Below are 13,195 nucleotides of genomic sequence, written 5' to 3' on the forward strand. Positions count from 1 at the left end.
CCTCCCAGCCCTCAAATCTCCCCTCAGGGCCGGCTGGGAATTGCTCTGGAGCTGCTGGAGCATCCCCAGAGCCTCGCCGCAGGCTCCCCCCCCACCCCCGGGGGTTTTTTGCCCTCCCTCCCCCTGGGGTTTTTACCCTCCCCCCCAGGATTGTCCCCATCCCCCCTTGGGGCACTTTTGTTGTTCCCCCCCATTTTTGTCACCCCCAAAACCAACACCCAGCTCCCCCAAAACGACCTGTCCATACCTCTCCCCACCCCACAGGGACATCTTGGTGTCACCTCTCACCCTGGTGTCCCTCCCCCCTTCCCCTATTTACAGCTCTGGGATGTGGCACCGAGGGTGACACAGGACACAGGGTGAGCTTGGGGACATCAGCTCTGTGTCACTCTGTCCTGTCCGTGTGTCCTCCCCCTTGGAGTCACCGTGTCCTGTCCTTGTCCCAGTCCAGGTGCCCCCCCAGTGTCCCAGCTTGGTGTCACCACGTCCCCTCACCTGTGGCACAACTCGTGTGACCCCAGCTCTGTCACCACGTCCTGCCCATCAAACTCTCTCTCCCTGTGTCCCCTGGCATGGTGGCACCATGTCCCCTCTATGTGGCACAGTCCCTGTGTGGCCCACTGTCTGTGTGTCCCCATGTCCTCGCAGGGCGCCAGCGTTGTCCAGCTGTCCCCACCGCGGCGTCCCCTTAGGGCGTGAAGATGCCCCAACTGTCCTTGTGTCCCCAAGTCCTGGTGCCACTGTCGCCATGTCCCCTGGGGCACCAAGAACAGGCAGTGCCACTGTCCCTGGGGCACGAAGAGCGGGCAGTGCCACTGTCCCCATGTCCCCTGGGCACAAAGAGAGAGCAGTACCACCGTCCCCATGTCCCCTGGGGCACCAAGAACAGGCAGTGCCACTGTCCCCATGTCCCCTGGGGCAGTGCCACTGTCCCCCTGCCCCTTGGGCCACAAACAGCAGGCAGTGCCACTGTCCCCATGTCCCCTGGGGCACAAAGAGAGAGCAGTACCACCATCCCCATGTCCCCTGGGGCAGTGCCACTGTCCCCATGTCCCCTGGGGCAGTGCCACTGTCCCCATGTTCCCTGGGGCACAGAGAGGGCAGTGCCACTGTCCCTGGGGCACGAAGAGCGGGCAGTGCCACTGTCCCCATGTCCCCTGGGCACAAAGAGAGAGCAGTACCACTGTCCCTATGTCCCCTGGGGCACCAAGAACAGGCAGTGCCACTGTCCCCATGTCCCCTGGGGCACCAAGAGCAGGTGGTGTCACTGTCCCCATGTCCCCTGGGGCACAAAGAGAGAGCAGTACCACCATCCCCATGTCCCCTGGGGCAGTGCCACTGTCCCCATGTCCCCTGTGTCCCCGCGGGCCCCTGGGGACAGCGGCCCGGGGTGGCTGTGCCGGTGCTCGGTGGGGTCGCCGCTCTTGCCGCAGTGGCCGCAGCTGTGCGGCTTCTCCCGGCGATTCTCTGGGCTTGTACTTCAGCGAGGGAACTTCTGAGGGCAGCACAGGCCACACACTGCCTTGAAAACCATAAATTTCGAGGCGGTGCTTCCATGGATTTTCTCAGAGCCTTGAGAAAAAAAAAGAAAAAAAAAAAAAAGAAGGGAAGATGTGCCGGCAATGAGGTGTCTGCTGGGGAGATCAGCTGGGAAGCAGATCCATCTGCTCTTTGGAGAAGGACAAAAGAAAATGGTTTTCCCTCTCAGATACCAGGCTGTGGGGAAATACCAGAATATCAACCAGCTTTATTTTTGTAATATTTGGGGGTTTAATCTGAAACTGTCTGTAAGAAAAATAACGATAATTAAAAAAAAAAAAAAATGCAGCTGAAGAACGGTATCAGATAAATCCCAGACTGTGTCACAAACAATGCCTGGAAAATCCTGCAGCTCCCCTTTGGCTCCGGCCCCGTTTCCCTGCAGCAGAGCGACAGGCAAGGGTGGGATCCAGGGCAGGATCCAGACAGGATTCAGAGAGGATCTGGGGCAGGATCCAGGCAGGATTTAGGGCAGGATCCAAGGATAGGATCCAGAAAGGATTTAGGGCAGGATTCCGGCAGGATTCAGGCAAGATCTAGGGAAGGATCCAGGCGGGATCTAGGCAGGATTCAGGGCAGAATTCAGGTGGGATCTAGGGCATGATCAAGGCAAGATCTAGGGCACGATCCAGGTGGGATCCAGCAGGACCTAGGACAGGATCCAAGCGGGATTCAGGCTGGATCCAGGGCAGGATCAAGGCAAGATTTAGGGTGGGATCCAGCAGGATCTAGGACAGGATCCAAGCAGGATTCAGGCTGGATCCAGGGCAGGATCAAGGCAAGATTTAGGGTGGGATCCAGCAGGACCTAGGACAGGATCCAAGCGGGATTCAGGCTGGATCCGGGGCAGGATCAAGGCAAGATTTAGGGTGGGATCCAGCAGGATCTAGGACAGGATCCAAGCGGGATTCAGGCTGGATCTGGGGCAGGATCAAGGCAAGATTTAGGGTGGGATCCAGCAGGATCTAGGACAGGATCCAAGCGGGATTCAGGCTGGATCCAGGGTAGGATCCAGACAGGATCTAGGGCAGGTTCCAGGCGGGATCTAGGCAGGATTCTGGGCAGGATCTAGCAGGATCCAGGCGGGCTCTGGCCGGAGCAGGGCTGTGCTGATGGCAGCTGTCATTATTCCTGGTGCCCGAGGGTGCCAGGCTGCCAGCGCTGCCCTTCCCCGAGCAGCTGGGCCAGGCTCCCGCTGCCATCTGTCCCCTGCCTGCCCGGGCTGTGCCCCGAAGGGCTGGCACCGCGGGAAGGATGGCAGGAATGACGGCAGGAGCTGCCGGGAATGCTCGGAGCGTTCCCAAGGGAGAAAGGATTCCTTGCCGTCGTTGTGGAAGAGTTTATTTTGGGGGTTTTTTGGGGATGTTTTCAGGAATTACAGCAATATATTCATAAATACCTAATTACTACATTCAACAAATAATATATTACATTACAATTAATTCCAACAAGGTACACTTTGAACATGTTTAGGGTTGGGTTTTTCCCCTTTCTTGGGTTTTGTTTTGTTTTCTTTCACAGCATCCAACCTGCCCCCAGCAGGCTCTGTCTTCCTCTCCTTCCTCCCAGCCCTTCCAGGCTCTGGCACAGCTGCTCCAGCAATTCTGCACAGACACAATTGCTCACCACAACCCCGGGGCATGGGGAAAATTGGTCCAAAACCCCTGAATCCAGGCTGGTGAGGAGGGAAAGTCGGCACAGGAGCTGCTACAAAGCGAGGCTGCATCCCAGCCAGGCTCCTCAGCACGGCGAGGGATAAATTGCCAATGATTTTCCATCCCTGGCTTCTTCCCCCTCCCTCTGCCACGGCACACGGGAAGGGAAAGGAGCGGAGCAAGGAGCGAATTTTGCCGTGTAAAAATTCCCTTTGGAGCCCGCAGTTGGCAGCGGCGAGGCCAGAGGCTGGCGAGGCAATTGGGGATTTAAAAAAGATTAAACTAATTTCTGTCACAAGGGCATTTTGCTTTTTAATCTTGCCCAGCTCTTTTTTTTTTATTTGGTGAAGCCAATGAGAGAGCAGGGAGCAGGGGGGGTTTGTGGGGGGTTAATGCTTTTCTTTGCCAGTGCAACGAGGGAATTTAAAGCAGGAAGCAGAGGTCACCTTTTCCCGAGGATGTGAGCTGGTCTCGTGGCGAATTAAAAACAATTTCTGATAAATAATTTAAAAATAACAATATCAAATAAAAGGGCTCCCCCGGGGGAGGGGAGGCAGGGCACGCACTGGTTTTTAGCAGGTGGCTAAAAATGGCACCAAGCCTGACCCTGGTGGCACCAGGACATCCCTGCCCGCCTGCGGGCACAGCTCCACATGGATTGTCCCCAAAGGGCCACCAAGACACCCCACAGGACCCACTCTCCCTGTGCCCAAACTGCCTTAGAGCTGCTCTGATTGTCTTGGAATTTTTTTGGGGGGGACAAGGACACCCCAGTGCCACCCACCCCTCAACCCTCCACCCTCTCCGTGCAATTCCTTGGGATTTTTCCTTTGGCAGACGGAGCCTGGGCAAGGCTCAGACACCACCCGGCACCGTGACACCCACGACGACCCAGCTGGAGCAGAAAAAGCCCCAGAAAGCAAAGAAAAAGGGTAAAAATAAAAAACAAAACCACAGGAGGGTGGAAGGGCTCAGCTTCTCGAGGGACTGGTGGTGGGACAGGACCTGCCCCAGTAGAAAAGGGGATTTATTTTTCCTGGGTTTCAATTCTTTTTAAAACATTTCAATATCTTTTCTGGCCCGACCAGCAGCAGTACAAACACTAAAAGCGAGTTAATCTTTTCGCCAAAAGGAATAAAAACAAACAAACTAGAAAGAAAGTAAAAACAGGGAGGGAGGAGCTGGGGGTGGGGGGAGAAAAAGGAAAAAAAAAAGCAGAAACATCTTAAAAAAAAAGGCAAGCTTTTTATAACAATAATTGAAGCAATAAAAACATACAAAACTTTGTTGTTTTTAATATATATACACAGTACAAGGCTGAAGCACCTTTTTTTTTTTTTCTTTCCGCCTGTTCAATCCCAAAGCCGGGGTGACAAAGTGACCCCGCGCGTGTCCCTGCCCCTTCCCCGCCAACCAGGAACAAAAAGGGACCTTCAACCAGTTTATTGACTTTATTTTTTGATAGCGAAGTGCATTTCCAGGGGAAACCCCGGGCTGGGGGTGCCGTGCTGGGAGCGGGATCCGGCAGCACCCGGGGCCCCGCCGGGTTTAGTGTTGTCGGTGGAGTCTTTCATTGTCTTTTTTTTTTTTTCTCCTTTTTCTTAGAAAAAAAAAAAAACAAAGAACCAACAAAAATGAGCGTTATAAAGTGTGGGTGGGTGGAGGGGGGCGCTTCAGAGCCGTGGCCCCCCGAGGAGGGGACAGGAGGGGACATGCCGGGGGCTGCTGGCCTTGGGATGGGCTCCCGGCTCCTCCCGGCTCCCGTTTGCTTCATGCATGGCACATTCTCCATTTATTTATTTCTCTTTTTTTTTTTTTTTTTGTTGTTTTCTTCCTTTTATTATTAATGATTTCGTTGTTGTTGTTTGTTGTCTTTTTTTTTTCCCGTTCGTTTTTTTTTTTTTTAATTTTATTTTTGTAGCTTCAAACCTCCCAGTGAAAAATATTAAATATTCAAGGTAATAAAATAGATTATTATTTCTAGACTATATGTTCGGCCTGGCCCAAGGAGCGTCACCTGGGATACCCCTTGAAATAACCCCTAGACCACTGCATTGCAGGCAAGGCAAGGCACTTCCGCAGGTGATCCAGCTCGGCTTGCAGGCGCTCCCGCTCCGACACCATCTTCTGCTTCTGGGTCCTCAGCTCCTGCGGGCAGCCAGGGAATGGGAATGGTCAGCGGGCACCCGACAGCTCCAGGGGAGGGGAAGAGCAGAGGGGAATAGCGTGGGGGTGCTGCAGAGAATGGGCAGTGCAGGGAATGGACAGGGAATGGACAGGGAATGGACAGGGAATGGGCAGGGAATGGGTAGTGCAGGGAATGGACAGGGAATGGACAGGGAATGGGCAGGGAATGGACAGGGAATGGGCAGGGAATGGACAGGGAATGGGGCAGTGCAGGGAATGGACAGGGAATGGACAGGGAATGGACAGGGAATGGGCAGGGAATGGGTAGTGCAGGGAATGGACAGGGAATGGACAGGGAATGGGCAGGGAATGGACAAGGAATGGACAGGGCAGGGAATGGACAGGGAATGGACAGGGAATGGACAGGGAATGGGGCAGTGCAGGGAATGGGTGCTGCAGGGAATGGGGCAGTGCAGGGAATGGGTGCTGCAGGGGTTTGGGATACAGCAGAGGATGGACACTACAGGGAATGGGCACTGCAAGGGATGGGATCCCCTGTGAGATGCTGAGCTCGCCCAGATGCTCTCATGAGGGATGTGGTGCCTGGGAAATAGTGGGGGGAAAGGGTGGGGAGCAAGGAATGGGCAGTGCAGGGTTTGGGATACGGCAGGAAATGGGGAACTGCAGGGGATGGGCACTGCACAGGATGGGTGCAGTGCATGGGAGGATTGGGGTGCCCAAGAAGATCCCAAGAAGGTTGGGTGCCCATAGAGCCTGGTGCCCAGGACATGGCACGCCATAGGGGTGTCCAAGGGATGGGTGCCCAGGGGGAGGAGTGTCCAGGGGATGTGTGCCTAGGGGATGGTGTGCCCAGGGGATGGGTGACCAGGGCATGGTGTGCCCAGGGGATGGTGTGCCCAGGGGATGGGTGCCCAGGGGATGGGTGCCCAGGAGATGGGTGCCCAGGGGATGGGTGCCCAGGGCATGGTGTGCCCAGGGGATGTGTGCCCAGGGCATGGTGTGCCCAGGGCATGGTGTGCCCAGGGGATGGGTGCCCAGGAGATGTGTGCCCAGGGGATGGGTGCCCAGGGGAATGGGTGCCCAGGGCATGGTGTGCCCAGGGCATGGTGTGCCCAGGGGATGGGTGCCCAGGGGATGGGTGCCCAGGGGATGGGTGCCCAGGGCATGGTGTGCCCAGGGGATGGGTGCCCAGGGGATGGGTGCCCAGGGCATGGTGCTCTCCCCACTCACCGCCATGCTGTGTGACAGCTGCTCGGCCGTCAGGCTCAGGCTGTAGTGCTGGGCCTCCAGCCGCCGGCACTGCGTCTGCAGCACCTGGCGCTCCAGGTTTTGTTCTGCAACATCCAAAGCACAAGGGCTGAGCACCGGCTCCTCCGGCTCCTTGCACCACCCATGGAGGGTGCCAGCCCTGCTCTAGGCTCTGCCCAGCCAGCAGTGATTGCCCCCAGCATCCCAGAGCACTCCCAACCCTGGCACTGCCTGTGGGGAACCTTTAGGTCCCACTGGGAGGACACTGGGCAGCTGTGAATACACCGATTTTCCCCGCATACATTAATTTTTGCAAAAACAACAGTGCCCGTTGCTTTCAAGCTGCTCCTGCACTGCTGGAGATCCCCCAGTGCTTCCCCAGCCCATCCCAGCAGGAACCACTGACCCCTACCACAGGAAACTAAAGCACAGGTTGGCATTTTAACTCTCCCTGCCCCCCTTACCTTCTATATGTTCCTGGTAAGCTTCAAAAATTGCCTCGATCCCTTGCCACTTGGGCCTGGGGTAATCTTCCTCCTCTTCCTCCTCTTCCTCCTCCTCCTCCTCGTCCTCGGAGGCGGAGTCCCGGGGCAGGGGGGGCAGTGGCCGGAGTGGCCCCTCGGCCGTGCCGTTGTGCGGGGGCCCGGCCAGGCGGGAGGACGCCTGCAGCTCCGGGATGTTGTAGTGGATGGAGGTGTCCAGTTTGTGGTTCTGCTCCGCCGTCAGCGCCGCCGTCCCCCCTGTGGGCAGCCACAGTCAGCCCCTGCCCACTCCCCACGGCCCCTCAAGGCATTAATTCCACCCTTCCCAGACTTTTCGGGGGCTTACAGGTGGGGTTTTATCACTCTTTGTGCGCTGGAGCAGTTTTATTTATTTCAATCACTCAACTGAGTGAGTTTGGAGGCTTTGGAGCTGTATTATTCCTAATTTTTTGCTTCAGCAATGAGCTCACGGGATGCTCCAGCACTGAGGTTGCCAGTGCCAAACCCTGGTGGGTGGACAAGGGGGTGATATCCCAGTACCCAACCAGCTTCCTGCATCCCTGCTTCTTTTTCTGGACATCAGGGAGAATTTCTTGATTGGCAGGGTTGTTAAACACTGGAAGGAGCTGCCCTGAGAGGTGGTGGAGTCCCCATCCCTGGAGGGGTTCAAGGAAGGCTCGATGTGGCACTCAGTTCAGAATCTTACTCTCCTGGATTCTTAAGAACTTTAGATTTGTAAGTTAGGCCTGTAAGGAAGTTATTGTTTTGTGGAATAGTAAATTCCATATGAATCCCTTGCTAAATTGCTTCAGTTGTCAATTAAGTTTAAATGCTGTTAAGATTAAGTTAAGAGCTATTGGGCCTTGAAACACAACCTGCTGATCAAGTCTAGGCTCAGTTTAGCACAGGGATCCATTCTAAACTTGTGATTCAACACGAGGGTCATCCATATTCCTTTTTGTCCTTACCCCTTCCTTTCTTTTTGTTTCCCCCTCCTCCAGCCTCCACACAGATTATTTGGGGTTTATTTAATGACTTTGCATTTTTGTTTCCTTTTCCTCAGAGTGCTTTAACCATCTAGTAAACAGGAGAGAGCACCTTGCCAACAAACTTTGTTGTGATACTGTTGTTACACTAAACCTGGTTTTGCTGGTACTTTTGCGGGTGATTCTTTAAGTGGCTTTAAAGCAGTAATTCCCAACAACTTCCCGTTACCTTTGTGCTTCTGCAGCGCCTTCTGCGTGGACTGCAGCACCGACTCGTGGAACTGGTGGGCAAACTCCTCGGCAATGAAGGGCTCCCAGGGCTTGCTCTTGCCGTTCATGCTGTGGGAGAGCGGCACCGGGATGTCCTTGGGGAGGGGACCCCTGACGTAGCTGAGGATGCTCAGAGCCTTCTTCCCGGGGTGCCCGTCGCTCAGCCGGGGCTTCTCCGGCGCCGTGCCCAACTCCTTGGGCCTCGGTGGCTCCTGGGGCCTCAGCTGGTCTAACCTGGAGGCTTCTGCCGCCTTCGGCACCTCCGGCACGGAGACGGCGATGCCCACGGGTTTGTCCAGGTCCAGCAGGAGCGGTGGCACTGGAGGCTCTTTGGGAAGAGGAGGAGCAGTTGGCTGCAGCCAGGACTCTGTGCACCCTTCAAGGCAAGGCTGTGCCCCCCAACCCAAGACCCGGGGAAGGACTTGGGGCGCTTACCAGTGCTGGGGGCACCGGGGCTGTCCCGCGGGGAGCTCTTCACCACCACGGCGGCCGGCGTGGTCTTCTGCTTCATGGCCTGGAGCATCTCCACCAGCTTCTCCTTGTCTGCGGCATGGGAAGCTGAGGTTTAGTGTAGCCTCTGCTCAACAGAGCAAGCTCAGGGCCCCAGGCAGATCCCCCACGGCGCCCCCAAGCCCGAGCGTGCACGGGCCATGGCTATTACCTTTCCTCTTCTCGGCGCTGATGTGCGTGAGGTTGAAGATGGTGAGGAAGCGCTTCTTCTCCTCGAAGTTGGGGCTGTTGTTCATCTCGTCGGGGCTGTAGCGGGTGGAGAGCGGGAGGCGCGGGGAGGGCGTGCGGCGCTTGTTCTGCACCGTGGGCGGAGAGGGGCTCCGCTCCCGCAGCATCCGCCGCCGCTTGCGCCGCTTCTGGCTCAGCAGTTCCTCCTTCTGCTGCTGCGTGGTGAGGCCGAAGAGCTGCAGGAACTCCAGCTTCTGGGGCGACCAGGGGGAGAGCAGAGCAGAGCAGGGTCATCCCCCATCCTCGCCTTTATCCCCATTCTCATCCCCATGCCCACCGTCATCCTCATCTTCACTCCTATTCCCATCCTCGTGCCCACCCTCATCCCTGTTGCAATCCTCATCTCCATTCCCATCCCCATTCTCATCCCCGTTCTCCTTATCCTCATTTTCATTCCTGTTCCTATTCCCACCTCATCCCACCCCCATTCCCGTTCCAATGCCCATCCTTACTGTCAAACCCACTTCCATCCCCATCTCCATCCCCACCTCCATCCCCATCTCCACTGCCCATCCTCATCATCCCCAGCTCTAACCCCCTGGTGCCTCTGCACACATGTGGGGATGGTGGCTGCACTGGGCATTGGGAACTGGTGTAAAAGAGGGGCTGCTCCCCCAGGGGACAGGGAGGGGACAAGGGGTGCCACCAGTACCTCAGAGGACGTGTCCAGCTTCAGCGGGGGCTGCTCAGCCACGCAGCGGAGATGGGCCCGCACCTCCTCCTCGTCGCTGTCGTCACAGGAGTCATCCAGGTCGTAGTAGTACCCTGGGCATGGGGAAAGGCTGGTGAGAGGCTGGGAACACCTTGGGGACCTGATGGGACCCCGGGGAATCTTCTGGGACACAGGGGAACCCCACTGGGGATGGGAGTGCAGCAGGGTAGGATGTCAGAGTGATGTGGGGGGTGCTACCCAGTGGAGCCCTGTCCCCTCTCCACCAGCTGTGGGACCTCAGAGGGCATTGCCCATCATTCTGGGATGAGTGGCAGGGGGCCAATGGGGCACAGGCTGGGGACACTGTGGCAGAGTCCCCATCCCACTGGAGTGGGGACAGAATTCCAGCCCCTCCCAGCTCTCCGTCTCCTCCTCGCTGCTATTCTCATCCCCACTCCAGCAGCCCCATCAATATTTAAAACCCTCTTATTAGCTCCAGTTCATCATTTATTCATCGGGCATGTCTGGAGCGCAGGGCTTACCAAACCCGCTCGGATGCAGGAACGCCGGCATTCCCGGGAGACCCCCGGCCAGGTCCCGGTGCCGGGGGGGAAATCCCCGGACCCTCACCTTTCTCACGGGCCTCCCGCCGCCGGCGCTCCTCCAGGTCCAGTTTGCTGACCAGCCTGCGGTGCTGCTGCACGAACTCGTCGTAGATGTACATGGGGTCCTGGGCGCGGGGCTGGGGGGGCCGGTAGGGCGAGCTGGGCTTGGTGGTCTCGGGGAACGCGGTGGCCGGGGCTCTCTGCTGGCTCAGGATGCTCTGAGTGGACTTTTCCAGCTCAGCTAGGAAGGGGGTGTGGGTGAAGGCCCCGTGCTCCGGGGCGCCGGGCTCCCGTCCCGGGGGGTATTTCTCCAGAGCATCCCTCTTCCTCGGGCCCTCCTCCAGCTTCTCTGGGCAGAAGACCCTCTCCACCTTCACCACAGGGATGCCCTGGCGGCCGGGCTCGAAGGGCGCTGGGTGGCTGTGGAGGGCGTGGGGCTCGGGGAGGCGCCGGGGAGGGTCGGGGGGGCTCTCCATCAGCGAGACGGGGTTCCAGAGGGACGTGGTGACGGGGTGGTGCTGGGGTTTGGGGGAGATGAGGGGTGGGGGCCCGCCAAAGTGCTGCCCTGGCTCCCGGCTGCTCGGCTCGTGGCGGCTCGATCCCAACCTGTGGGGAGAGGAGAGCACCGGAGAGGTCAGGAGCTGGCACTGCCACCGGAGAGCTGGCAGCGCTCCAGCCCCGGGGGATTTTGGGGAGAAACACGCCTGTTAGGAACACCCAGAGGGATTTGTGCACGTGGGGCTGCCACACTTGTCCCCTTCATGCCACAAACCTGAGGGGTGGGGGCAGAGTTAAGGCTGTGCATGGGCAGGTTGAGCATGGATGTGGCTGAATCCTAGGTGCACAGGGCTGGAGACCCCAGCCCTGACCCCTGCATGGGGACGAGCGTGCCACCAGTCCTGCCACAGCCCCGTGGCGAGGGCAGCACCCCGGCGCAGCCCTCCTCTGACAGCAGGAGCCGGAGCCAGCCCATTTGCAGGATAAATATTTCATGTGCCCAAGCTGTGCATTTAACACTTTTCCGCTCCAGCGCCCCGGAGCTCCGCGCACGGAGCAGCGAGTTCAGCTCAGCGCCGCCGTGGAGTCACCACCGGCGGGGAGCACCGCCTGCCCCCCGGGATCCATCCCTCTCCCACCCCGCTGGATGCAGGAAAAGGATGGGGATGGAATATCCCCGGCTGCAGGTGTCTGGGGGTGACCTTGCTGTCTCCTCTCCAGTTTGGGGTGGGAGGAGCGGATGGGGAATGGAGCCTGCGGCGGGCGCTCGCCTTTGTGCCGCCCCGTGATCCGCTCCTTATTATCCTCGATGAGCCGCGCTAATCCCCTGGATACCCAAAAATAACAAAGGGAGCAGGCGGCAGAGCTGGCTGGATGAGCCTGCACCGCTTAAGTGCTCAGCCACAGGGGCGAGCAAAGCCCTGTCAATCAATCCGGGGGTGTGGGCACGCTCCACTGACCCCCAAACTGCCCAGGCTTGGCGCAGGTGCCCCCCAAACGAGGCATCCACCGCCCAGCCCCACTGCCAGGGAGGGGGGAGCTGCAATTAGCGGTGCTGGTGGCTGGGCAGCACCTGGCCACTCGCCGCTGGCCCCCGGCCACCTCCCGGGCTCGGCGCCTGCCGCCACGCAGATGTCGGGCACCGGGAACGCCTGGCGCTGCCAGCACAGCCGGCCTGGCTGGCACCGTGTGGCAGGAACCCGCTGGCACCGGCCAGGCACCGTGGCTTCGGCTCATGGGATGTGTGAGGGGCACGGCCGAGGGGTGGTGGATGCCTGATAGCGGGCAGAGCTGGGTAATGGGATGGGCACAGCCACAGGTTGGGGGGAAAATCCTTTAAATCATCATGTCATGGCATCATTAAAGATCATCCTATTTCACCCCCTGCCATGGACAGGGACACCTTCCACAAGACCAGATTGCTCCAAGCCCGTTCCAACCTGGCTTTGGACACTTCCAGGGATCCAGGGGCAGCCACAGCTTCTGTGGACAACCTGTGCCAGGGCCTCCCCACCCTCCCAGCAAAGAATGTCTTCCCAATAGCCCATATAGCCCTGCCCTCTTTGTATACAAAGACATTCCCCCTGTCCCATCACTCCCCTCCCTTGTCCAAAGTCCCTCTCCAGCTTAAGATACAGATATTCCAGCAAGGACAGCAGTGACACGGGAAAACACAGCTCAGCTTTGGGGGAAAGCTCCATCCCTGGAGCGGGGCTGGCAGCATCCCTACCTGGGGTGCTCGGGCCGGTGCTCGGGCTCAGCTTGGCTCGGGGCACGCCCTATGTCCAGGTGCTGCTCCAGCACTTGCTGCCGGAACTCTGAGACTTGGGATTGCCGATCCTCCTTCTCCTGGCGCAGCCGGCGCTGCCGGGCCAGCCACTTCTCCTCCTCGTTGGTGCGGTGGATGAGCAGCGCCGTGGCCGCGCTGCTCCCGGGCAGGGGGAACACGCTGTGGTTGGGGATGAGGCTGGGCACGGGGTGGTGGGAGCCCGGTGGCGGGTGCAGAGGGTGCTGGATGGGCTTCGGCGTGGGCAGCACCGAGTCCTTGAGTTTGTCTGCAGTGGAAAAGGGGTGATGGAGAGTCAAGGTGTGGAAGAGCAGGGGTATTTTGGGGGCGGGAGGGACCCGGAGCTGTGGGGCAGCCACCGGTCAGAGCTCAGCTCAGGGGGCTGCCCACTCGCTGCCAGCCCAGCTGCCCGGCATGCACCGGGCACAGTGCCCGCCCGGCCCGAGTCAGATGGCACAGGCACCGCGCCGACGCTCTGAGATGCTGCAGCTGGGCTCCTGGCAAAGCAATCTGGCAGCCAGGACAGCCCATCCCCGTCCCCAGCCACCTCCCGGGGCCACCGACCCCCTCGGCTTTGCCATCTGGATG

The 13,195-nt window shown here is 58.6% G+C and overlaps 1 protein-coding gene across 4 annotated transcripts in view; it reads right to left on the bottom strand.

The window, feature by feature from the left end:
* Nucleotides 1–4,630: 4,630 nt before the first annotated feature.
* GSE1 (Gse1 coiled-coil protein) overlaps nt 4,631–13,195 on the bottom strand; it is a 100,719-nt gene continuing 92,154 nt past the window's right edge. For 2 of the 4 annotated variants that reach the window (XM_068203154.1, XM_068203155.1), the window contains exons 9-17: nt 12,551–12,875; nt 10,349–10,929; nt 9,719–9,831; nt 8,990–9,260; nt 8,764–8,886; nt 8,288–8,656; nt 7,055–7,330; nt 6,573–6,676; nt 4,631–5,342 (exon numbers count right to left, since the gene is read on the bottom strand). In XM_068203154.1, coding sequence (XP_068059255.1) covers nt 5,208–5,342; nt 6,573–6,676; nt 7,055–7,330; nt 8,288–8,656; nt 8,764–8,886; nt 8,990–9,260; nt 9,719–9,831; nt 10,349–10,929; nt 12,551–12,875 — 2,297 coding nt within the window. In that variant the 3' untranslated portion in view covers nt 4,631–5,207. The remainder of the gene's footprint in view (nt 5,343–6,572; nt 6,677–7,054; nt 7,331–8,287; nt 8,657–8,763; nt 8,887–8,989; nt 9,261–9,718; nt 9,832–10,348; nt 10,930–12,550; nt 12,876–13,195) is intronic. The other 2 variants (XM_068203157.1, XM_068203156.1) reach the window with 1 other exon arrangement.

This window comes from Anomalospiza imberbis, chromosome 12 (genome assembly GCF_031753505.1).
Source record: "Anomalospiza imberbis isolate Cuckoo-Finch-1a 21T00152 chromosome 12, ASM3175350v1, whole genome shotgun sequence".
NCBI lineage: Eukaryota > Metazoa > Chordata > Aves > Passeriformes > Viduidae > Anomalospiza > Anomalospiza imberbis.